Source organism: Oryza glaberrima, chromosome 3 (assembly GCF_000147395.1).
Source record: "Oryza glaberrima chromosome 3, OglaRS2, whole genome shotgun sequence".
Taxonomy (NCBI): domain Eukaryota; kingdom Viridiplantae; phylum Streptophyta; class Magnoliopsida; order Poales; family Poaceae; genus Oryza; species Oryza glaberrima.
Window position 1 is genome coordinate 10,661,303 of NC_068328.1, and position 25,031 is coordinate 10,686,333.

The following is a 25,031-nucleotide window of genomic DNA, read 5'->3' on the forward strand; positions in this document are numbered from 1 at the left end:
TAGTTTCGATTACCATACAGTGCAATAGATCCTAACAAAACAAGTGCCAGAAAACAACGAATCAAGAGAAGCAACATGAGAATTGATCTGAGAGCCTGATCATGATGATTCTTAGTGACACTAAAATAAGATCAATAATCCAAAAAGGAAGAAGGTTCGACATGTGCCTTAAGGTAAAATCTTAAAATAGTAGTAAGGATTTCTTTGGGTCAAGCTCCCTTTAAGAATTTTCAGTTGCAGATAAAAAAAAGTTAAGAAATGAACATTGGAGGATGTCATGGTTATCGTGGCGAGTATTTTCTTATTCCCGGAAATTGGTCAAACTCATGTAAACAAAAATGGAGATAGCATTGAATACAGTACCAAGTTGGTTGTCGTGGCTCTTGGACGGCATGATCTCATAGTTGAAAGATTTGTGCACGAACTAAAGTCTTACCTATTGAGAAGATATTGTTACATATTTAATATGCTTGTTTTATCTTTACATAGTTTACTACAATACATAGCTTCGATTACCATACAGTGCAATAGATCCTAACAAAACAAGTGCCAGAAAACACAATGAAACAAGAGGAGCAACATAAGAATTGATCTGAGAGCTTGATCATGATGATCCCTAGTAACACTAAAATAAGATCAACAATCCAAAAAGGAAGAAGGTTCGACATGTGCTTTAAGGTAAAATCTTAAAATAGTAATAAGGATTTCTTTGAGTCAAGCTCCCTTTAAGAATTTTCAGTTGCAGATAAAAAAAAGTTAAGAAATGAACATTGGAGGATGTCATGGTTATATCATGGGTCTCATGGTTTAAAATATATGGTGTGCATAAAAGAATACTATATATTATTAAAGAACAAATATTAGCCTTGCATAACATCAGTTTGAACTTGTGAGCGAATTTATGTTTCCGTTATGATGTTTACGGTAACCTCAGTGAACCCATCCCTTTATGCGCCCCCCTAACAGACACTCTAAGAGATGGAAATTAGCGGCATATCTCTTATATCACTACAATCCTGTTGAAAGTCTACATGCATATGCATAATATTTTAAAATCATGTTAAAAACCCATACTTCAACAAATATACCTTGTAGAGACATTTTCCTAATACTATAAAGACATTTAAAAAATACCTTTACAGTGTTATAGAGACATTTTGAAGAGTGTCTCATAAGTGCCTTTTGGTGAATTGTATCTATGAACTAAGAGGCATTTTATAAGATGTCTTTATGCAAATAGAGGTACTTTGTAGAGGCATTAATATGTTGTGGCAACTATAGCAAATCAATATGAAAAAAAAAAGAAAAAAAATTATCCCTTACCAATCCTTAAACTTATGACCTGTTGAGTGTACCATTTTTTTCCTCAATGCACTAACCATCTCAACCTCATATAATTACATATAAGTATGTGATTTGTGTTACTTATATCTAGTTACTCGATATATATCAATATTTGGAAAAAATGCCTTTACATATAAGGCAAATTTTAAAGTGCCGAAAAGATGTCTCTACAAGATAAATTTAACAAAGTATGTTAAAAATGTCTCTAAAGTGTCTCTAAAGTAAAAATATTTTAGGCGATTTTGAAAGTGCCTCCAAAAAGTGTCTCTAGACTATAGAGCTTCAAAACTTACAGGCATTTTAAAAATTCTCTACAAATGAGCCTCTATGTAAGGTTTTTGTTGTTGTGCCATATGCATATGCATGTACTTAATATTCACAAATAGCAGGATTTAAATACTAGTGGATGGAGTCATGCACCTATGGCATCACTAATGACAAGTGCTACCCCTTTTTCTTTGTCATCATATCATGAATGCTTTACATCGAAACATCTTGAAGCGTTCTATTGTATTTTGCTGACCCTTTATTTTTTTTTTCATTTTTACCATGAATATAAGGAACAAGTAGTTTTACGAACCGCAACAAATGTGTACATTCATGGACAAATGTTTTCCCCCGGAATGTGTGATGGAATTTTCAGTATATTTTGCATTGTGCTACTCCTACATGATAACATGTTGTAGTACGTTATTAACCTTGTTCTGCTTCGTGGTTTGGAACATTGGATATTCTCCTGTGTACCGTGGAGCAAATAAGGTCGCGACCAGCTCGGATTTATCTCAAAACTGCAGTGGGTATGAAACCAGACCAGCTCGCGCGATCCACGACCTTTTTTTTTTTTTTTTTGAAAACTCTCCACGTCTAAATCCGATTGACTCTTTGTTTCTTCATAGTAGTGTCATGAACAGTATGTCGTCTTATCGGGACAAAAGCAATGCGGGCGGCCGGGGCCGGTGCTCATCTTAAATGAATGATATCATAGCTATGGACTCTATAATTCACTGCATACAGCTCACTGCAACAAGTTGTTTCGGTTTTATGTGCATGACTGATAAGAAAATGATCGAGTAAGTGAATAACTTTGTTGCCATTTATGCATTTCATAGAAAATGATATACTAAAGAACATATCAGATTTAAAAAAAACTAGTATATGAAATGTGATATACTCTTAGCTTTTAATTCAATAAATATTTTTCTAATATTTATATAACATATTTTAAATTTAAATTGGACTTGATATATAATATTAGCTTATATTTTTCATCGATGCAATTGTATTTTCTAAGCAATTATTTCTTTAAAAATATGATTAGATTTCATATACATTTCCTGTAACTCCTTTGAAACCAAGTATTTTTCTTAGGAACTTCATCCAAGAATTGAAATCCTATAAAAATATTTCCTATAAAGCCCTCAAAGAATCGTATATATAGGAAGGTATTCCAAAATTCCAATAGGATTTCTTCCATTCATCCACTTGGAGGATTCCAAAATTTATCAAAGGTCGTGTTTTACATTTCCTTCAAAAAGTCGAAGGCAGCATGTCCATATGATGCATCTAAACATATCTTTTTACCAGATTTTGTGTTTTCCCCCATATTGTGTTTTGCATTTTTTTATATTCCTACTTTTTTTTCCAATTTTCCATTCCAAAGTAGCCCTTAATTTTTTTTCTAGATAAAATCATACCTTCTATACAATCATAATAAAAAAATAACATTTCAATTAATATGAAAATTTCTAGTCTCGAGAGTGACCATGTCAATACTTCTTTTTAGCCATCCAAGAGAGCAATTCTTATGACAGTACTACTGTTACATGACCACACATGGTGCAAAGCTCCCACCCCATGAGATATGTTCATGCCTCCTTTCAAATGGGGTAATTTCAAAGTTAAGAAATTCCTATATATTTTTTTCGTTCCACAGGAATCCTCAAACTTAGGCGGGGGCTTTGGAGAGTCAACAACAAATTATCAAGCGATTTTCACATTTCGCATAGTGGTAGATCAGTTTTGTTTCACTAAAAACTCTAGTAGAAGTAAATAATCACATAGAAACAAAATGGATCTACATCAGGAAGTTACGTCGTCTTTCTTTTTAAAATATAGCTCAATTAAACACTATCATTCTCCTATACTTATTTTTTCTTCTCAATTAACCACAATATTTATCTAATTATTCACACCTACTTTTTTTCATACGTCTCAACCCAAAAATATGGATCATTGCACTCCTACTGTACAATTGTGCTCCATCAGTCCCATAATATATGGGATTTTGAGTTTTTACATACACTGTTTGACCACTCGTCTTATTAAACAAAATTTGAATTATTATTTATTTTTTTGACTTACTTTATTATCCAAAGTACTTTAAACATAACTTTTCGTTTTTTATATTTGTATAAATTTTTTAAATAAAACGAGTGGTCAAACAGTAAAAAACTTAAAATGCTTAAAATGCTTGTATTATGAGACGGAGGGAGTACATACACTGCGGACACCCCGTGGGTTTCGGGGGTTGTCCTGGGCTCTCCTGCTGCCGTGCACGTAGTCGGCGCTAGGCGCAGCCGCGCAGGTTAGCGTAGGAGATCCGTAGGCGTCATGATGCCCCCCCCCCCCCCCCCCCCCCCTCCTCCTCCTCCTCTCGGGCGCCGTCGCGGTCGGGGTCGACCCGTCCCCTCCCCCGCGGGGCCCGTCGTCGTCGTCGTCGATTGATGGCCGCACGCCGACAGGGAGGCCGCTCAGTGAGGAGATGCGCTGCATGCAGCCGCGACGTACGACGTGATTGAGGTGAGAGATCGTACGTGCTATGCTACTCCTCGATATCGCTTCGGACGCACGGCGGTAGCCGGGGGCGTGCAGCGGCCACCGGGACCGGGGTAGCAACCGGGGGCTTCTTCTCTCGGTCAAAGGGCCACTCAATCAAGCCGGCCGCCTTTCTTTTCTTCTCCCTTTTCATTACTGCCCCCTCCTCCTCTCCTGCCGTTGTCCAGGGCTTTTCGATTAGTTGTTTGGCACGTGACGCGAGTTTGCTCCTCTTCCCGGCTGGATATGCAGATCGGCGGCGATTCACTGTGTATTGCACTGCACGGTTATACTATGGGAAAGCAAAATGGTCGTTTCATATCCCTAAATTTTTACGTAGGCTATATTTAGTTCACACCAAACTTTCCTCCAAATCTTAACTTTCCATCACATCACATCACATCTAAAACTTTCCTACACACATAAACTCTCAACTTTTTTTTTTCTAAACTACTAATTTTTCCTAAACTTCTCCCTAATTTCAGAAACTAAACACAGCCACAAAAACGAAACTCAGTAAACTTTAGTTAACCGGAAACTGATCATCCTTAAATTTCCGATACCGCGTTTACTTACATAAATAAAGTTCAGGGATGAAAAGTGTCAGATTTCCAAGCTTAGAGATAATCTTTAGACTTTCATAGAAAATTTAGTGTTGTACCTTTTCCTATAGAAAACTAAAATTTAAGTTTGTAATGATAAAATTTTGGCAATCAAGCAATGTTGCTACAAATTAACCTTTCGGTTAGCCTGGTTGGTAGGACAGCATTGTATTTGGTCTGTTACCAACAACATTGGCAGTTATATAATTTGATACTACATGGGTTTGGTTTAAGAATAATTATTATAATAAATAGTCTTACCAAATTTTGATTAGCGTTTTCATTTAGCCATTATACTAGTATACATATTATATATAAGAGAGAATCCCTTATATGCCACTCTAAATTAACTGGCTCTCTTATATGCCACTTTAAATTGGCTTCTCCCTTTTGTGCCACCGGTTCAAGTTTCTCCTCCCTTTTATGCCATTGCCGTCAGTCCACCGTCAGTTAACCGATAACTTCATTGTAAAAATACGCATTTGCCCTTGAGAATTAGTATACAACCAATAATAGGTATTTTAGTACTAATATAGCTACTGGATACAACATATGAAAATTGATTTTTTTCTGCATCACATGCAATTTTAGCCATTACCATCACAAATAAATTTTCAATGTAAGCATGAAACTGCAGTTTTTTCCAACAATATTTTTAATATAAAGAGCATTTTTCACTGGTTCTGATAAAATTTTGTTCACTCAAAAAGGATTTAAAATAAATTAGTTATGATTTTTTGAAGTTTACACATTTTTTAGTTGAGAGGGCATATTGGTCATTTACGAAAAAAACTAACCTTTGACTAACAGTCAACTAACATTATAGTGGTGGGAGTGGCATAAAAGGGTAGAAAAACTTGAACGGGTGTCATATAAGGGAGAAGCCAATTTTGAGTGGCATATAAGGGAACTGGTCAAATTGTAGTGGCATATAAGTGATTCTCTCTATATATAATATATGAATAGTCCGAATGACCCCATTCGGCACGACCCATGCTAACATCACACCATATGTATCCCTATCTAGTGACGTGGTTAGAGATGCGCTCATTTCCTCATTTTCTTTTTTAAAATATAGGACATACCTGCAAGTTAACTAGGCCACAATATGGCATATCTTATCAACAGCTATAGAACTCGTGTAGGCAGAAATGGTCCATTCAGTGACGTCCATGCTAACATCATATAGAACGTTCCTCTAACACTGCTATAGTTGTCTCAAAATCTAAATATTATTTTTTTTATTTGATCATATACTCATGTTTTGTTTTCCTGTGTTCAAAACCGAGGATAAACATACATTATAATATTATTATAATATTATGTAATCAAAAGATGCTAAGACACACCCACTCGTGTGTGCAAGGACAGACCCAGGCTCCTGTGTTACAATAAAATATTATCGTGTACTTTATCCATCCTAAAATAAACAAATTTAGTACGAGATGTGATATATTTTAATAATACGAATCTGAGCATGCATTTCGTGCTAGATCGATCCATAGTACTATGATGGGTGGCATCATGTGCTATACCGGGCTCATGTCAGAACACTATAGGCCAACATAGGTCTTAGGTTAGAGTTTTTGTTTTTAAAACTCAAAACTTTATTTATATAGATCAAGGACAGAGTTTAAAGGAAACAACATCCCCAATACATTGGCAACAAAGATAGAATATACATAACAACACCATTCAAACAGAAGGCAAAGCCGATTGAACTAAGAAGACTGTCCTCCAAGCTAAACAAAACAATAGTAATTGATGAGATCGATGGGGAGCTATGGCATTGCCAAGGCCACTACGTCCACAAGCCACTACTAAAGATGTGCACACCGCTCGATAGATCGGCGACCCCTTCAGTTGCCTCCACGAGAACTTCGTTGTTCAAGGTTTAATGTTGAGCCGTAGATTTTTCTTAGGCTTGATCGGACTCAACAATGGTTTGCCAAGAAGTTCTCTACCAAATCTGAGGAGCACTAACTGTAATATTATCAACAAAAGTCGAACAAACAGTCCGCACTCATCCAGAAATGGAGTTCTCATCTTGGATACTGTTGCAAGGAAAATTGGAAGACAATCCCAAACCCCAGCCTGCCTTAAACACAAAATGATTAGGAATGGTAGCGACTGAACTTAAGCCTTGGAACGATTAAGCGAAAGCGGAACACAGTAGCAACGATGGAAGAGATGATTCGATCAAGCCTCCCCACCATGCATTCCACTCTAACCTTGCGACTACAGATCGCTAGATGACCACTACCACGAAGAGCAATGGTGTTTCTAGAAGTGACACCCCCATGAACCCCAGACACTACACCAGGCATCAAGCAATAAGCCCACCAAAGACTTACTTGAAGAAATTGATGAACTTATTGAGAGGCCACCTCGCTTGACGTCCAGAACTACGAGTACTTGAGGCTGGAGGATCAAGCGAGCTATACCAGCTCTACCTATTAAATACCAACAAGTAGGAGCCGAGCACACCCATTTTGCCCCACCTCCAGCCATCATCACCATGGAGAATGGGCTGACCACCCTAGATCCGCCATCTCTAGCTCCGTTCACCAGGCTGACCGACAAGCAAGATCCGGTTGTGTCGGATCTAGCCCCTCCACCTCTCGTCGCAACGCAAATCACGCCAACCCTCCTAGATCCGTCCACACTCATCGCAGGGACCATTGATGGGGAGGATGAGCTTGATGACTGATGAGAACCCTCTTCCTAGAGGCAAAGGGACACCCAAACCTACAACTACAGCTACCAACATCACTTTCTTGACATGGCAACTTCACCAATGAGACCCAAAAACAGGATGAAGTCGAGTTACAGGATGACCTGACTACATGAGGATTTTGACCTAAACTACTCTATATTAGTACAGGGAGGAAGCCTCTTCCAGCCCTCGTCAGTGGTAAACCACCGGTGAAATTGGAGGGGGCAGGAGTCAGGATGTGGGAAATTACCGTAACTTCTTGGTCGCCCTCGCACTCTCGAGAGATACCCTCGACAGGACACTTCATCCATCTAGGTCCATCCCGCACTTGTGTGGGTATGTGCGATGTGTGTGGGCATGATAAATGGTATGTTTTGCCATATTTACTTTCATATTTAGTACGATATATTGGTCCTTAAAAAAGACTAATCCCTCCATCCCAAAATACAATAACTTTTAATGTTTAAATTGTGTTCAAATATAACAACATAGTACTTATGAAATGTGACTTTTGCTACTAATTAAACCACATATACAACCCCTATTACCTCTTAGCTTTCTTATTGCCACCTAGTCACCTACCCCTAGAAGACAACCAAGCTTTTTTTACCTCTATACTAATAGCTAAAACTTGCTACTCCCTACTTTTCAAAATATAATAAGTTTAAACATTCCACACGTATATTAACGAGAGGAATAAAAATATTGGTTGTCTCATTGGGATGAGTGAGATATAAGCGTTCTTTTTATTAGGATACATATTTTACCTTGATATCCGTTTGCATGCTTTTCAAACGGTATGTTTTATGCGAAAACTTTTATATAGAAATCGTTTTAAAATATCAAATAAATCTATTTTTAAAAAGTTTGTAATAATTAAAATCCAATTAATCATGCACTAATTGTGTTTTGGTGTATCTGGAATATTTGTCCTTCAACAGACACTAGAAAGTTACGGCACCTCACAAAAGGGAAAATGGAGTTAGAAAAGGAAAAGGTTAGATGAGTATTCAAATAGTCTGAAGTTCAAAACCAAGACTTTCCATAATACTTTTACAGAAACAATGACAAATGTTATTGAAGCGGAAACATGACACTCAATAAACAGTAAGCTGGCATCCCATTTCCCATCCAAGGAAGCAAGAAATGTAAGAAATTGGAATTTATAAGCCCCAGCTAGCCAGCTTTAAAGTCTCAAACAGGTAAATAATCAGTGCAGGTAATCAGAGAAGCAGGGATATAACTCAAAACTATGTTGAACAGAGCCCGAGAGAATGCATGACAATGTTGAGTACACAATGGCAATGTTTTTTTCTTTCTCTGGATGACTTGCCACATAAGAATTTTTCGGCAGTACATGCAACAGTTTTGCAGCCTACAACAGTAAGAATGACTGACATCCATCCTAAACAGTAAACACTATCATATCGACCTCTGAATCTGGACCCAACAACAGTTCTAACCACAGGTGGCGATTTACACAATTTTGCTGCTGGGACAGACATTGGACCTACAGTTTATAAAACTTTTTATGCGCTATACCTCTGTTACATGTATACCAATCCCCCTATGCTGTGTACATGAATATACATGTACCTGCACAAAACTCAGAACAGCAATAAGTAGCTCGATTGAGCTTACTTTGCCCTAGAAGCTCGACACGAAAAACCCAGCTCTCGCCGGCCAGCTCCAACAAAGAAAAAAAAACCCTCCATAGTCCTTGTGACAGAAGCATCCCAAGCCTCGGTCCAAAAAACAGAAGAGATTCGGAGTATCTGATGATGTTAGCGTACTCAACAGCCTGAGTATCAGATCTCTAACTATTCTCAAACAGGTATCCGCAGATGCCGAACAAATTTCAGATAATAATGGAGTCCTAACGCACTGCATTGCAGTCCTGATTCATCAGTTGGTTGCCCATCATAAATTGCCGCGGATTCTGTCGACTCTGTGAGTAAACTGAGTGAGCATACACACATTTGGGCAAATGGGTTGGCCAGACAATGGACATCGTTATGTCTGAATGGGTGCACTTCTCCTTTCCATAGATGTCGTTGGTGACACTCTTCATGAAGTCTTCTTTCACAGAGTCGATGCAGATGTTTGTACTCGTTCTATACATGAGACCCCAGAAAAATACGACATTAGGCTCAATCATGCTATGATCAGCTTGTTCTGAGGGATCTGGATCACAATCAACACCAATACTTTCTAACTGCAGAACATCAGTTTGGATATGTTACAATCAGAACTTGCAGCTATAAATGTGAAGAAACAATGGGCAGGTGATGAAAAAAAAAACCTTGAGAAGAAGGTTGCGAAATCGTGATTTCACCCATCCAACCCAATCACGTAATTCTTCAGCCACTGGAGCAGAAAGAACTATACGGAGAAAATGTTTGTATCTCACAGTATACGGAAAAGGTGCAAAAAGCTCAGTCCAATTAATATCACCATTCCTATCACCCTGTTCAACAGTGCAAACACCAAGCTAGATGTTAGCAGCAGAAATTTCAACGATGAAAGCAAATGTCACCCTAAAGTCCACCAAAGTGCAGATGACTGACAAGAACATTATCGAGGATTCTAGCGTTAGCAAAAGACCATGCAAGGCAAAAGCACCACTTCCTAGCTGTCTGCTTAGTTAAAAAACATACCCATGAATAGATCCACCTATATAATTGACATAAGTTAAAAATAGGGCTTCCTCAGCAAATTACATAATTTGCAACAGTTGACTAATAGAGGGATCTCACTACCCAAAGCAGATGAAGTATACAGATAAATTGGACCTTAATTATTTTTCAGTGAGGTGTAGAGCAGTGCTACAGTTACGAGCTTCAAAGTTTTTTGGTAAGTCTTCAAATACTTCTGTTTTTTTAAAAAAAGATAAAAATGGCATAGCAATAATAAAAACAAAGAAAACAAAATTTGTGGGTCAATTTGTTTCATTTGAATATTCAATGCTTTTTAAAAAAGAAACGGTAGGTGCTCTGACTACTGCATAAAAGGAGACTGGATATTAAATGCTTAAAATAGAGTTAACTGAAGATTCAAGTAACAAATTATTCAAATATAACAGTTCAGCAAAAACAAAAGAGGAAGGACTGACCATATACTAGTTGCACTAAGACTAGTTACTCATTTTCTTTTTCTGAACGGAAAGTGAGAGAGTACAATGGGTTATTAGCTAAATAGTAGTTGATAAAGAATAAGCAATTCAACATACCTTGGTCAAAGCAAAACCACGCTGAAGTTCTTCTTTGATTTTGTTAAAGGTACTTCTTGTTATACTAGAGGCACAAAATTCTGGTGGAGAACAGGGCATCACTATGGGCATGAAAGAGCAGCAATGAGGTCTCCAAGGAGTTGGCTGATCAAGTAAACTCACTGGAAGAGGCCAATGCCAGTGAGAAAATATATCAAAGAATGAGTTGAACAAAGAGCTGAGAGTAGCATGTGGATGCATGATACAAACAAATGCTGCAAGAATCGCCAAATGGATCCCAGCAAAGAAGCCAAGTAGCTGAAAATAACACCATAAAATTAAGTATAACACTGTAAGACCAAAAAAGAAGACAAAACCATAAGCTGTCATTGATAAAGAAAACGTAAGCCACATACATGGCAATGAAGCCCTCTTTTTCTCGCCCATAGTTTAAGGCACCGCAAAAGAATTTGAAACTTCTGCATTAAACGTCAGAAAAAGGAAGCAGTTAAAAAAAAGAAAAAGACTATTAGCAAGAAAAATTTAGAGAGCTCAGCAGATAAAAGATTCAACATAGAATAAGGGAACCATAATGCATTATTGTTGCATTAACAAAAAATAACCAGGAATAAGAAAGTGAAACAAAGGTGCGAAAATATGAAATAAAATACAACTACCATGAGAAAATATGAGAATGGCATATAAATTAATCAAGCGAGGCTAGTGTTTGACCTTTATATTTGGAAGCAATTGCATGATTTGTCTATTAACACGAACTCCAGATAGACATCTCCAGCTTGGTTCATTAACCGCCGCTAGCAAGCGAGGGTCAAATGCATGTATTGCCTGCATCACCAAACAACTTGTGAGAACTTGAATTAACCACCACAATATTGTGTTTAACAATCTGTGTTTGACAAAATGGTTCACAGTTAGCCTTAATTGATAATGAACAACACATGTCAAACCAGGGAGGCCTAAGAATGGACTAGTTGATTATGTATCGTGTTTTAACTGATTTTAATTGCAGAGGCCAAGAGCATTCTAAAACAAATGTAGACAGTCAAATGGCAAACTAAAGCTACTGCCTGAAAAAATGGTGGGGGAAACCTAATCCATTAATAGGCATATAAAATACATTATTTTCAAAAAATACATTCCATAAACCAATTAAATATATACATCTATATATACACATAAAGACAGTGAAGGCGTCATTCCTTATAAATGCTCTGCCATTTAAACTCATCAAACAGAGCACAAGTAAATGTACAACTCACTTAGTTATTGAAATGAAGTCATGGTGTTATGGTGAACATTGACTATTACATTCAAACTAAGCCTGCAACAGCAGTGGTGGGACTCCAGTATCGCCGTTGAATCAAAGCCAGTGATACTGGAGCCCCACAATAACACATGACCTCGAATTCATTTCATTTTTTTCTGGGGGGATCTAATCCATTAATAGGTACTTAACAAGGTAGCATGCAATGCTTTCGAAAAATATTATGCATGATTGAATGCAATTCTGCAAAAAATGAAACCATATCATGGTAAAATATTGAAGGAAGTTAAAAAATAAAGCCTGCAAATTAGCTCCAGGACATCACCAGCAGGTTCTATATCTTCAGGGAAAGGTGTTGTTTTAAGAAAACTTGACTGAATCAACAATTAATCATGGGACAATTATAACACATATATAAGGTAGTACAGAACACTAATTATGATAGCATGTAACTATAGTCATGTAATCAAAACAATCATAAGACATAAGGTACTTGCCTCTGCAGCATTGATAACTGGCAATTGGACATATGGGAAATCAACTAACATCCCGTTAAATTTAAAGCGCATCAATGGAACCTTAGCATTTTCAATAGAATGCAGGTCTGATACTTCTGGCCTCTCTTCAAGCATTTGTCGCAAGACAATGAAAAAATGGTGCTATACAATAACACACATACACACTGAGTTAATTTCAAAAGCTCCAAGCTAGTGGACAAAGGGAAAACTGAAAGAGATATTCACCTGTAACGATGCAATACAAGGGCCAACACAGACTGCGTCTATATCAGATTCAGGTCCATATGCCTTCAAAGCAGAACATTTTAGGCAACGCTTGTCACAATAAGATATATTAAAAATCTCAAAGGGGAATTCCTAGTTACAAGGCAATGTTATAGACAAGCAAAACAAAGTTAAAATACTACTATTAACCCAGTCTATTTTATCAACATGTAATAAAAGATTAACCGAGCCAAGATTGTATGCATAAGTATATTTCCATCCTTAAAACTCTGCACAATGTCAACAATACAAATGGATATTTAGTGAGTTCTCTAATTCCCTGATTTGCCTACCATCAGTCTTTCAAGCATGGATTTAAACATCTTACATGTTATTTACATGTAGAATATTGTCCATGGGAACAGATGTCAAGATTTAATCTTTCTATGTATTCCTTAACCATATAATCTTATGTCAAATCAACAAACACCACATTAAGTTGACTATGAACAAGCACAACTAAGAACATATGATCTATCCATTCAGAAACTTTATTCGCTTACACTCACTAGTCACTATGGCATATTCTGGCTCATCAATCCAGAATAAATCATTAAGTCACCAAGAGGCTTAGAAAAAGAACAATGAGCAAGCCAAAGAACCAAGTTTCTCCTTTTTTTTTTCTCTCTCTCTCTCTCTCTCAGGTTCTGGTCATCTTCTTTAGCACACAAAAACTAGAGCAGTAAATTGTTTCCACTCAAAAAAATGATTGAAAGATTGTGAGCTCACAAATAAACATGCTCTGCTAAAATTAACATGGCATACATGTAATTCCAAATATTAAAACAACGAGCTATGTCTAGCTCGTGGCTTCTCCTGTAGCAGCTCTAAAATGCTCATAACCAAGAGCAGTGGCTGAAAATGACTGGGCAATTGACGAATTAATGGTAACACTTTTAGGTTCAAAATGAGCACAACATATGACAGATAACTAAATGCATTGCAAAATAATTATATCACTCCAACAGTATACACTATAAAATCAATCGGACATTGCATCAACACAAAAAAAAAATCCCAGAAATTGTGCACAAATCGAACATTTCTTGTTTACCCCCAAAGCATACGACCCAAAGGTCAACACCGTAGCTGTTGTGTTCCAATATTGTTCCCTCTGGTCGTACGCCACCCTCTTCGCCCAACCCATCACTATCTGCAAAAACCACCATCGGATCAAGGCTCTCAGACCAGTCAGCATCGCAAACTTTAACCTTTAAGCTCCGAAACCCGAACGATCATTACCTTATCGAGCTCCCGCACCACCACTTGCCTCTTCAACTCCTCCTCCGGCGAGGGCAAAACCCCCGTACGAGAAATGAACTAAACCTCGTAAAAAAAAAAACAAGAAGATCCCCCCAAAATTAGCCACGAGATCAAACACCATAGGATCATACGATGAAGCGTACGAAGCTTAAACGCCCCCGGTGCTCACGTTGAGGAGGGATTTGCTCCGGAAAGCGTCAGTCCGCTCGGCGGCCGCGGGATCGAGCCCGCAGATGATCAGGTGCTGCGGGAGCCACGGCGGGGGCGGCGGGACCCCCCGGAGATACATCACCGGGACCGGGGGCATCGGCGGGGGCGGCGGCGGGCCCATGGGTGGTGGTGGCGCCACGGGGAAACCCGGTCGGGCCCTGGACGCCATCCGGGTGGCCGACGAGCCCGACTGCCTGCCGCCGCGGCTGCTGCGGGACATTGCCCGGGGCCGGCGAGGCCACGCCGGTTCGCGTCGCCGCGCGCGGTGGTGTTGGCCGCGGCCGGGGGGACGTCGAGAGAACCCCCCGCGTTTTCAGTTGTTTCGAGGCAGAAAAAAAAAGGCTCGAGGCCTCGAGGGGGTTTTGAGTTGGGAGGTTGTGTATTGGGGGGAGTTGGGAAGGGGAAAATGGGGGAGAAAAGAGTCGAGGGAGGGCGGAGGAGAAGAGAGAAGACGGCGTGGCAACGACAGGAGACGGGGGGGTTTATATAGCGGGGGTTGGTGGTGCCAACGGACACGGGGGTTTTGCGCTGTGTTTGCCGTGTGCGATGGGTGGAGGGGGGGCGAGCATGAGCCGCTGACGTGGTGGAGCACCGGTAGGGGGGCGTAGGGTACGCGTGACCCGGCATGGGTACAAACGGCAACAGCTGCTGACAAATGATGTTTATGGAACTGTTCTGCAAGCCGGCTGCAGACTACTCCCTCCGTCCTCATAAAAAAAATCGTTTAGGACAATGTTTAAGTCAAACCTTGAAAATATAAATCATGAATAACTCTCAAGATATTGAGTTTGAAAATATAAAAATTATATGAATAGATTTGTCTTGAAAAATGCTTTCATAAAAGTATACATATATCACTTTTTAGTAAATATTTTTATAGAAACAAGAAGTCAAACTTATGTTTTGGAGACCATGTCGCTGTCATAAACGACTCCCTTTATGAGTACGAAGAAAGTATACTCCTACATACGGCACTGTTGGTGTCACCGAATAGGTCCTATCTCAACAAAATTGCTACTCTAGGATGGTTGTAGTTTTTTAAACTTCTAAGATAGTAGTATGGGTCGATTTTAGCTCACCATATTCTTATGTATGTGCTAGATAGTGCTACTATAAAAAAATTGATTGTAGCGAGAGAAGTTAATAGTATCATAGTATAGTCCTGCTTTTCGTGCCACAAATATCATAACTCCTCATGTAAAACATTATAAGTATTTTTCGTGCCGAAACTTGAATGGAAACAACGATTATATTGTTTTATTGTAAATGCACCATTACAATCCGTGATTAGATTCGTGCTTTTGGTACACGCTATTCTATAACCTGGAGAAGGATTGATCGACTGAAAGTAGGATTAAAGCCAAGGTAAAATGGTGAGAAAGAAAATATTGTCATTGTGTAATTATTCCTTCATGAGAATAATGAGTTGTATTCTTTTATGATATTGAATGACTGCTATCTGTAATCTGTGGCTATAGTTTAAAAAAGGGCGCTTGATAAATGTAGCCATTTATGTCCATATAGATTGCAGTTACTCATGATGAAGACGAAGATATGCATAATTAATTCATTTATGAAAAAAGATATGCATAAGTTTTTATGTACAAATGATACGCGGATTAATTTGGAGAGAGAGAACGATTTGTCACTTAATAAGTGTAGTCATTTAATGTAGTCATTTATGTTCAGATATGCTTATGTTTATGTTCAGATTTGTCACTTGATAAATGTAGGCGTTTACGTAGAGATAGATGTTAATGTAGATGAAGATATGAATAACTAAACCATTTATGAAAATATACACATAAATATTTGATATACGAAATGAGATACAAGAGTTATATGGGATATATATAGAGAACCATTTCTCACTTTATAAATGTAGTTGTTTACTTCCAGATGCTTTAGTGTTTATCCATTGGGTATACGAAGATACAAATTAATCTGACCATGAAAAGGTACATTTCTAATCTTGATATACACAATGAGGTACACAAATTAATATGACATATTGAACCACAGCTCACAAAAATGTTACAATAATTTCCACTATGTCGTCCATAAAAAACCAGTACATTGATCCGTGACATTTAAAGAAGTGATTTAGATCCTTATAAAGAATAATAAAGATTTAATCTTGGGATAAAGAACAGCAAAAAAGAAGTAAATGTAGGACAATGATAAACTACCTAACTTGAACATTATCTAGGCTTGTGGGCTCATCCCAAAGAAATGAACTACTGAAAACATTCACAGTGCACTTAAGTAGTTAATGATGTGTTCGGAGGTGGGGGTTGGGAACCCATCTCCTATGCACGGAAAACGGAGCGGTCCATTAGCGCGTGATTAATTGAGTATTAACTATTTTTTTTCAAAAATGGATCAATATGATTTTTCTAAGCAACTTTCGTATATAAACTTTTTGAAAAAAAAGCACCGTTTAGTAGTTTGAAAAACGTGCGTGCAAAAAACGAGAGAGGAGAGTTAGGAAAATAGAGTACCAAACACAGCCTAAGGAGAGAGGAGTGGAGGCGAGTGGCTTCCACATGAAGCTTGTGCCCATTTGCAAGGAATGAGTGCCTCACCTAGAAAAGGCTCCTGCTATGTAGAGCCACTCAAGGGGAGCCGCATTGGTTGATCTTGTCACCTCGCTACATACTGCGACGGTCCCTCATTAGCACGTCAAGCTGCTCTGTTGTCGTTGTTAGGGTCTTCACCACCATGGGCCACGCAAACCATCACTACATACAAAATTTTCGTTGAGACCGTTTGTTCTAAGCAGTGCCACCGAGGTTGCACTTTAACCACATGCACCATCCAAACCATCATATTTGAAGCGGTAGCAAGGAGGAGGAGGACAGGAACGGGACGTTGGATTTGCAGTGGTGGCAAGGAGGACGGGAATGAAAAATAGGAAGGGAGGCATGGTGATGGTGGTAGGGGAGGAAGGAGATTCGGCTAACGACAACCTTCGTGCAACTAGAGCTGTTCATGCATGCTGCAGCAGCAGTCACTGTAATCTACCTCCTCCTCGACCATTACAACTAGCGCCCTCACCACCTTCTCTACTTATTTTTCTTAGACTCCGGCAGTGTCCTTGCCACCCGTCTTCATTTGTTTTGCCGGTGTGGGTGGTGGGGAATAAATGTTGGATTAGGTTACGCTACGTTTTTTATATTATTTTTTTTGTTTTCTTTGATTTTAGTGTATTTTTTAATTTACATGTAGATTGAAATATACAAGGGCTAAAATTAAAAAAAAAACTTCTGAGGTGGACACTTGAAGCCACTTGTATTGTGAGAGATGAACTTTTTCAAGTAAGGTTAAATCCAATTTACCTCCCACCCCCTCAACTATTATAAAAGCACAAATTATCCCTCTTAACTCCAATACCATACATTTTATATTCTCAATTTTTCAAACTAGACAAAATACCGCCTTAACCTAGCGAGGAACAATATTTTTGTCCTACTTGGCATACAAGAGGCAACCCCATCAAAAAAAAACAAATTAAAAAAAATGGTTGAACCCACGTGTCAATGGTCGCCTCATCTTGATGCACTCTTCCTCTCTCCGTCACTTCTCTCCCATCTGCCAACCACCGGCGAATTTACCTTCTCTCCACTGCCCACGAGCAGTAGCAAAGGCGAGCTCAAGCTCCAACACCGCATCCGCCTCCTCTGCAGAGATCCATCTCCACCATGTGTGTTTCTAGGAGCTTTAGCACCGCAGCATCTCATCACCTCTTCTCTATCTCCCTTTTTGACTGGAGCGGTAGGGTGCGGATCAATTAGAGCTGGTGGCAGTGTGGGCGAATGTGGAGCTCTAGGCAGGGTCTAGTGAGGTGGAGGATGAAGTGACATCGACTTCTTCCCCCTTTATCTTATCTCCCTCCCTCACCTCATCTCGAGCTTAGATATCGCTGGCTGCCTAGCACATGGATACCAAGAGGAGATGCATGGTTGTGGCTGGCTGGCTCAACAAGGGCAGAAACAACTAACGGGGATCGCTGGTCATGGAGTGCCCGGTGAGCTAGGCGTTGGAGCTGAGAAAGGGAAAGGCACTTACAATTTAGTCCCACCATTTTTTAAAAATGTTGTTTGACTGGATTGCTACTTCAGTGCCAAAACCGCTTGAGAACAGGAAGGGGGCGCCATGTGTCCGGATTAAATACTATAGGAGGTAATTTGTACTTTTGAAATCGTGAATGCCCTAAAAGAAGGAATAAGTTCACCGGAGGTCCCTCAACTCAACATCAAGATTTTTCGAGGTCCCTTAACCACAAAACCAGAAATGTCTACCCCTAAACTCACTCAAACCGTTCACCGGAGGTCCCTCGGCAGTATTTTCGCCTGGTTTTGCTAACGTGGCATCCTAGTCAGCAAAAAAAATTAAAAAAACACGTGGGGCTCACATGTCAGCTGCACATTTTTTTCTTCTCTTTTGTTCTTCTCTCCTCTTCTCCTTCAGGCTGTGGGCGGAGGAGGAGCAGCCACGCACCGTGGCCGCCGTCGTCGTCAGCTCTCCACCGTCGTTGTCACCGTGAGCGAGGCTACGCGGCGCGGCCGTCCGCGGCGGAGCGGAGGCAGCGGAGCGCGGCGGCGGAGCGGAGCAGCCGCGCGCCGTGGCCGCCCTCGTCGTCGTCTCTCCACCATCGTCGTCGCCGTGGGTGAGGCCTAGAGTTACATGCATATATGCATTCATTCATGAATATATACATATATATGCGATCGATCGATCTTGTCACTTTCAACCCGTGCAGCCTGCAAATCAATCACAAGCTGCTTTTGCTTTGGTCTTTTTCTCTCTATTGCATGCATGTATCCCTCACTTGAGAACCCATAGCTATCATGCGTTCATGGGCTTTTGGCCTTTCTTCTCTCGCGCGCGGAGGGACGCCATTGCCGCCGACAAGCTCGCGAGTGAAGCTCGGCCGGCTCTCTCTCCTCTCTGGCGAGAAGGGCGCCAAGGCCGCCCTGCCCGACGACGACGATTACGAGCCCCCCGCGCCGCCGCTCCCACCCGGGGACGGCGACGACGACGAGGAGCCCATCAACCTCATCTTCAAGGGCGGAGATGAGACCAGCGGGAGAGGGGGTGGCGCTCCGCATCGGCGAAGAGGTCGCCGCCGACCGCCTGCCGCCGCTCCGCAGCCACACTTGCCCCCCTCCCTGTCGCTCGCCGACCAGGCCCCCCGCTCCGTCGTAATCGCCCGCTGCGCTCCCCCCACCGCTGCTCTGTCTACCGCGCTCGTGGAGGTCAACCAACACGACGACGACACCGGCGGTGAAGAGCTGGAGCATGACGAGCGCCGCCGCTCCGCTGCCACTCTCGCCCGCTGCCCTGCCCGCCGCTCCCGCCGTCCCAGCCGCCTCTCTCCCCCTCTCCCGCCACCGCTGGCGCACTCGCTCCACGCCGCCCGCCGCAGCGCCCACTTCCTCTCCCCTCTCTTGCTTCTTCCCCACGCGCCGCTGTGCCCGCACCGCCGCCTGTCGCCACGCCCTCATCTGCCCGGCCGCCTCACTGAAGAAAACGAGAAAAGAAAATGTGCAGTTGACATGTGGGCCCCATGTACTTTTTAATTTTTTTTTTGCTGACTAGGATGCCACGTCAGCAAAACCGGGCAAAAATACTGCCGAGGGACCTCCGGTGAACGGTTTGAGGGAGTTTAGGGGTACACATTTCTGGTTTTGTGGTTAAGGGATCACAAAAAATCTTGTTGTTAAGTTGAGGGACCCCCTGGTGAACTTATTCCCTAAAAGAATGATTGGGCTGGTGATTGGGCTCAGGCAAGGTGATTGGGCTGGGCTGAGAAAGTCCGGGACAGAAGGGAAATGTTCCTTGGAAGAAAAGAACGGTCATGGTGGCGCGGTGGCATCGCCCACTTGTTGGGGGTGTTGGAATCTATCGGTTCGCCACTTCGCCGTCCATCTCCCCCGGAAAAATTTCCCCCTCCCCTTAAACCCTACGAATCATTTCCTATCCATCTCCTCCGCCCTCCTTTCTTCTCCGGCCGCGCGCCGCACGGCCCACCTGCAGCCACCCAGCAAAGCCGCCGCGCGCGTCCTTCTCGCTCTAGGGTTTTCCCACACGACAACCCCCCAAGCATGTCGGCGCCGCCGTCGCTGAAGGCTCCGGCCGCCGCCGCCGCCTCCCTCGTCGCGGCGGCCGCGGGCCACCGCGCTACGGCCGCCGCCGCCGCCCCGTCCGGTGCGTCCCGCGTCCCGCCGCGACGCTTGCGCTGCTCTGCATCAGGCGCCGCCGCCGTCGAGGTGAGCAGAGACTCTTCCCGTGCAAACTCTGAACTCCCGCTTGAGTAGTGGTCGTTCCTTACGGGGGGGTCTGTTTGGTTAGGTGCGTGCTCCGATGGATTGGGCGACGAGGTCGCTGGAGGAGATGCAGCGGGCAGAGGACTTCGACTCTTTCTGCCTGATGGGGCTTTCGCCGCTGGATGGGCGGTACGAGCGCTCTACCAGGGACCTAAAACCCTTCTTCAGTGAGTTCGGCCTCATCAGATACCGGGTCATCGTTGAGGTATCATTTATTTGGATTCCTTTGCACTCGTATCATTTGTAGTGTATTTCATCATTTCCTCACATAAACTAGGATGCTTGATTCATGTGTTAAATACAGAAACTGGGGCATGATGCTAGTGTTATAATCAATGTTGCTTATCTGAAGTGACTTCTGGCTCTGTAGGTAAAGTGGCTACTGAAACTCTCCCAAATCCCTGAGATCAATGAGGTGCCTCCATTCAGCAAGGAGGCCCAGTTATTCCTGGATGCGATTATCCAGGATTTCAGCGTTGCTGATGCAAAAGAAGTGAAAAAGATTGAGAAAACAACCAACCATGATGTGAAGGCTGTTGAGTACTTTCTCAAGCAAAAATGCAGCTCAAATCCAGAGATTGCAAAGGTATGTCAGCCTTCTGTGTGAACCAATACCTGAACATACTATTACTTCGTTGCTAGCTGTTGAGTGTATCTTTGTCCCCAGGTGTTGGAGTTCTTCCATTTTGGATGTACTTCTGAAGATATCAACAACTTGTCACATGCATTAGCTCTAAAAGAGGGGGTAAATACAGTTATGTTCCCTGTTATGATGGACATATGCAAAGCAATGTGCTCCTTGGCAACACAAAATTCAACCATCCCTATGCTGTCGCGAACTCATGGACAGGTACGAGAACCACCTCTGAAGTATACTCAGTAATATATGCTTGTACTGTCGTACATATGTACACAGAGTCACTGTAATCGATGCTATATGCTTAGAAGTTATAACGCTAGCTTAGATTTCCACTTTCCTGCTTGTAGCCAGCATCGCCAACAACTCTGGGAAAAGAGATGGCGAATTTTGCGGCCAGATTGTCAAGCATAGGAAATAGTTTTTCTGAGGTCAAGATACTAGGGAAATTCGCTGGAGCTGTCGGAAATTACAACGCTGATGTTGTTGCATATCCAGAAGTTGACTGGCCTAAGGTTGCAGAAGATTTTGTCAAATCGTTGGGCTTGGAGTTCAATCCTTATGTTACCCAGGTGGTTTATATTCATTATTTTGATATCCAGTTGTTTCATTTGTATTCCCAGTTCAGTGCTTTATTGGAGTTATTATTCTTGAACTATGGTGGTGTGGAGAATTTCCTATTAATACACTTTCCATTTAGCTAACTGCGCTGTAAATTTTAAAGTCATATGATACTCTTTGGTCTGACGCAGTTTTAACTTTTTTTTACAGATTGAGCCACATGACTATATCTCGAAGCTCTTCAATCTATTTATTCAGTTTAACAATGTCTTGACTGATTTCGATAGAGACATGTGGACCTATATATCACTAGGCTACTTCAAGCAGGTAATACTAACATGCAAGGACTGTTCTTTAAGGTTTGGTTGAATTCGTTTAGTACACAGTGGGAAAAACTTAGTGGTCTACAGTTTTAGATTCTGTTTGAACTTACTGCATCCTTCCAAATGTTGTTCCAGATAGTAAAGGCTGGTGAAGTTGGATCTTCCACAATGCCTCACAAAGTCAATCCCATTGATTTCGAAAATAGTGACGGCAATTTGACTATAGCCAATGGTACATTGTCTTCTTTAAGCATGAAGCTACCAATTTCTCGGATGCAGGTATAATACTGTCTGTACTCTTCAATTTCCACTTTTACTATCTCCAGTTGTGAAAAAGGGGTAGTACATCATCCATTGTTGATGCACATGCAAGAACAGACGCCTAACTTGCCACAAATGGTGTTCTTAAGTTTGGCTTTATTAGGCTATAGTCCATGGATTTCTGTCGAACTCGTGGCACACGCTACACTTTCTTACCTCTGCACAATTTAATGCTTTCTTACCTCATTTTTCAATGCAACCGCAATTTTGGTCAACCAATGTGCATGCAAAAATTGTAGCTTGCCACTGATGTAAAATACAGCAAGCAGTCAGACATGCCTAACTATTTACTTAAGATTGAACTAATGAGCAACCATGTCTCTCTGTCAGCGTGATCTCACAGACTCGACTGTTTTGAGAAATTTGGGTGTTGGATTAGGGCATTCACTCTTGGCTTACAAAGCTACATTGCGAGGAATCAATAAGGTTCAGGTAGGTGGCCACAATCCTCCTCTTGTTTGATTTGGTTGTTTCTTGAATTATTCTTGTATAGATAATTTTATCATTGTCCAAGTATTGAACTAGCATATTTTGTATTTGAAGTCTTTCTATGCATGCTGTGATGCTGAATGGTTGATGCCCAAGCATGCACATCCACCCACCCACACTTTATGTTTTTGGACTAAGTGAACTATAAAGTGATGGATGTGGCTAGGTCTTACCCCCAACTATTATTTGTATCTACTCAATATGCACAGGAAGGACCTCAGTCAGGGTATCTGTCGTACTAGAAACAAGATATTCCTTTGTGCACTACACATAATTTCATTTTCGGACTATTGGAATTTTAGACATTTAGTCTGTTTTGTAATTGACCTTAACTTTGTTAAGTTTACTAGCCAAAATGTAACTATGACACTTCGTTGTATTTATGCTGAATTTTGCCTGTTGTTAGGTGAATGAATCCCGGTTATCTGAAGACTTGGATCAAACATGGGAGGTCCTTGCAGAGCCAATACAGACAGTAAGACCATTCTTTTTGTCCTCTATATGGTTTCTGGTTGTTTTCACAATGGTATGCTTCCATGGAGGAGTTGTATTGGTTTGTCCTAGAAATTTGTGCGCCTCTTCAGATGCTTTCAAATTGTCGAAAGTGTCTTTTGGATGCTTGTTTTGTGATTTTGCATTGCCCTTAATGCTTCGTTAGGTAGGACTTTTACGTTTTTAGTCAGGTGTATTCATGGTGAATTTTGATACTGAGAATGGTTAGTTTAATTGCTTTTGTTTGGTTCGAAAACGACATATTCTCCTACATCGTATGATATTTTGAAAATTTCTCAGAACTTATAAGTTTGATATTGGGGGTAATTTCACCTATTGGCATTTTCACCAGATACATCAACTGTATTCATCATCATTTGTCTGTCGTCTTTCAAGCTCAGATGCATATCATACATTATTATATCATCTTTGTAGGTGATGCGAAGGTATGGAATCCCTGAACCTTATGAGAAGCTGAAGGAAATGACCAGAGGGCAGGCTGTCACCAAGGACAGCATACGGCAATTCATTGAAGGTCTAGACTTGCCAGAGGCGGCACGATCGTCGCTTCTGAAGCTAACACCACATTCTTATATCGGAGAGGCAGAATTTTTGGCTAGAAATATCGAAGAGGTGGTTGATCTAAAATCTGGATTTAAGATCGAGTGAGCACCCGTTCCGGAACTCGGTAATCCCCCCAAATTTTTTACCAGGACAGGAAGAATAACGGGCGAAAATCTTCAAAGCTGAGGGTGAACACCGAATTGTGTCCTGACCTTTAACAACTTCCGGTTACGCTAATCCAGCTGTGCTGATTGAAAGGCTTTTGGATGCACGCAAAATGCATCCGTGGAATTTGTGCCATGCGTGTTGCGGAATAAAATCAGAAGCAGGATAAATCTTGCTCGCCTGTCTTTTTCAATCGCAAGTGGCCTTGCTACAGTCTTCATTAATGCAGCATTCGCCTTTGCATCGAGCAGGCTACGAAATTGAGACCGCATATCATATTCTGCGGAGTTTTGATTCGTCCGAAAAACGTGGTTACGTTTGCAAGGCAATAACAGGCGACAGTGACCCTTCGAGTAGAGGAGTTTTAACCGTAGACGCTCAAAGAAAGAAGGAAGCCCGGGATGCTCGTCCTTATCCGACCCTCGCTGAGAACGGATTCGTGGTGCACGGCACGGACGGAACACCGCGCGCGGTAAATTCTTCTCGCGACCGGACCAACCAACCAAATGGCGTTAAGCTCCGGCTCCGGCGCTGCAGCTTACAATCCTGGCACGTGAGAGACAAGAGCGACCACGTCACACTCTCCCACATGAGAATAATAAGAACCCTTCGAATCACAGGAAAAAAAAGAAATAAAAAAAATAGGATTCTAACATAATATTCTCAGAACCCTTCGAATCACATGAATAAAAATAGAGAAATAAAAAAATAGGATTCTAACATAAATGTAAGTGTAAAACAAATTATTGTAACAAAAAATATAGGAATGACCGTTTGATTTGGATGTAGGAAAAACATAAGAATTTGAGAAGAGATAAAAACTCAAGGGATTATTTTCATGAGGTCCTACCTCACGTTAAATTTCCTTCAAAACTCGTATAGAAGTGGTATTCCATAGGAATTACATACGATTTCATAGGGTTTAT

At 41.2% G+C, this 25,031-nt stretch overlaps 2 protein-coding genes across 2 annotated transcripts; one reads left to right on the forward strand and one right to left on the reverse strand.

Moving 5' to 3' along the window:
• Positions 1 to 8,665: 8,665 nt before the first annotated feature.
• On the reverse strand, positions 8,666 to 14,666 carry LOC127765265 (nuclear poly(A) polymerase 3-like). The gene is made up of 10 exons (XM_052290130.1): positions 14,184 to 14,666; positions 13,994 to 14,071; positions 13,806 to 13,904; positions 12,713 to 12,775; positions 12,467 to 12,628; positions 11,417 to 11,530; positions 11,101 to 11,163; positions 10,706 to 11,002; positions 9,779 to 9,943; positions 8,666 to 9,691 (listed from the first exon to the last, which is right to left on the reverse strand). Exons 1-10 carry the CDS (start codon positions 14,442 to 14,444, stop codon positions 9,353 to 9,355), a joined length of 1,641 nt encoding a protein of 546 aa, XP_052146090.1. The 5' UTR covers positions 14,445 to 14,666; the 3' UTR covers positions 8,666 to 9,352.
• A 5,484-nt stretch (positions 14,667 to 20,150) lies between these two features.
• On the forward strand, positions 20,151 to 24,298 carry LOC127768921 (uncharacterized). The gene is made up of 10 exons (XM_052294588.1): positions 20,151 to 20,496; positions 20,579 to 20,758; positions 20,924 to 21,139; positions 21,221 to 21,403; positions 21,541 to 21,762; positions 21,962 to 22,078; positions 22,210 to 22,353; positions 22,726 to 22,827; positions 23,291 to 23,359; positions 23,812 to 24,298. The coding sequence occupies exons 1-10, from the start codon at positions 20,332 to 20,334 to the stop codon at positions 24,043 to 24,045; spliced, it is 1,632 nt and encodes a 543-aa protein (XP_052150548.1). The 5' UTR covers positions 20,151 to 20,331; the 3' UTR covers positions 24,046 to 24,298.
• The last annotated feature ends 733 nt before the right edge of the window (positions 24,299 to 25,031 follow it).

Coding starts and splice junctions, on each gene's coding strand:
- LOC127765265 (XM_052290130.1), bottom strand. CDS start 14,444: ATGTCCCGCAGCAGCCGCGGCGGCAGGCAGTCGGGCTCGTCGGCCACC. Junction 14,072..14,183: donor GGAGCAAATCCCTCCTCAAC/GTGAGCACCGGG, acceptor TACGAGGTTTAG/TTCATTTCTCGTACGGGGGT. Junction 11,003..11,100: donor AAAGAGGGCTTCATTGCCAT/GTATGTGGCTTA, acceptor TGTTATTTTCAG/CTACTTGGCTTCTTTGCTGG.
- LOC127768921 (XM_052294588.1), top strand. CDS start 20,332: ATGTCGGCGCCGCCGTCGCTGAAGGCTCCGGCCGCCGCCGCCGCCTCC. Junction 20,759..20,923: donor GATACCGGGTCATCGTTGAG/GTATCATTTATT, acceptor CTGGCTCTGTAG/GTAAAGTGGCTACTGAAACT. Junction 23,360..23,811: donor TTGCAGAGCCAATACAGACA/GTAAGACCATTC, acceptor TCATCTTTGTAG/GTGATGCGAAGGTATGGAAT.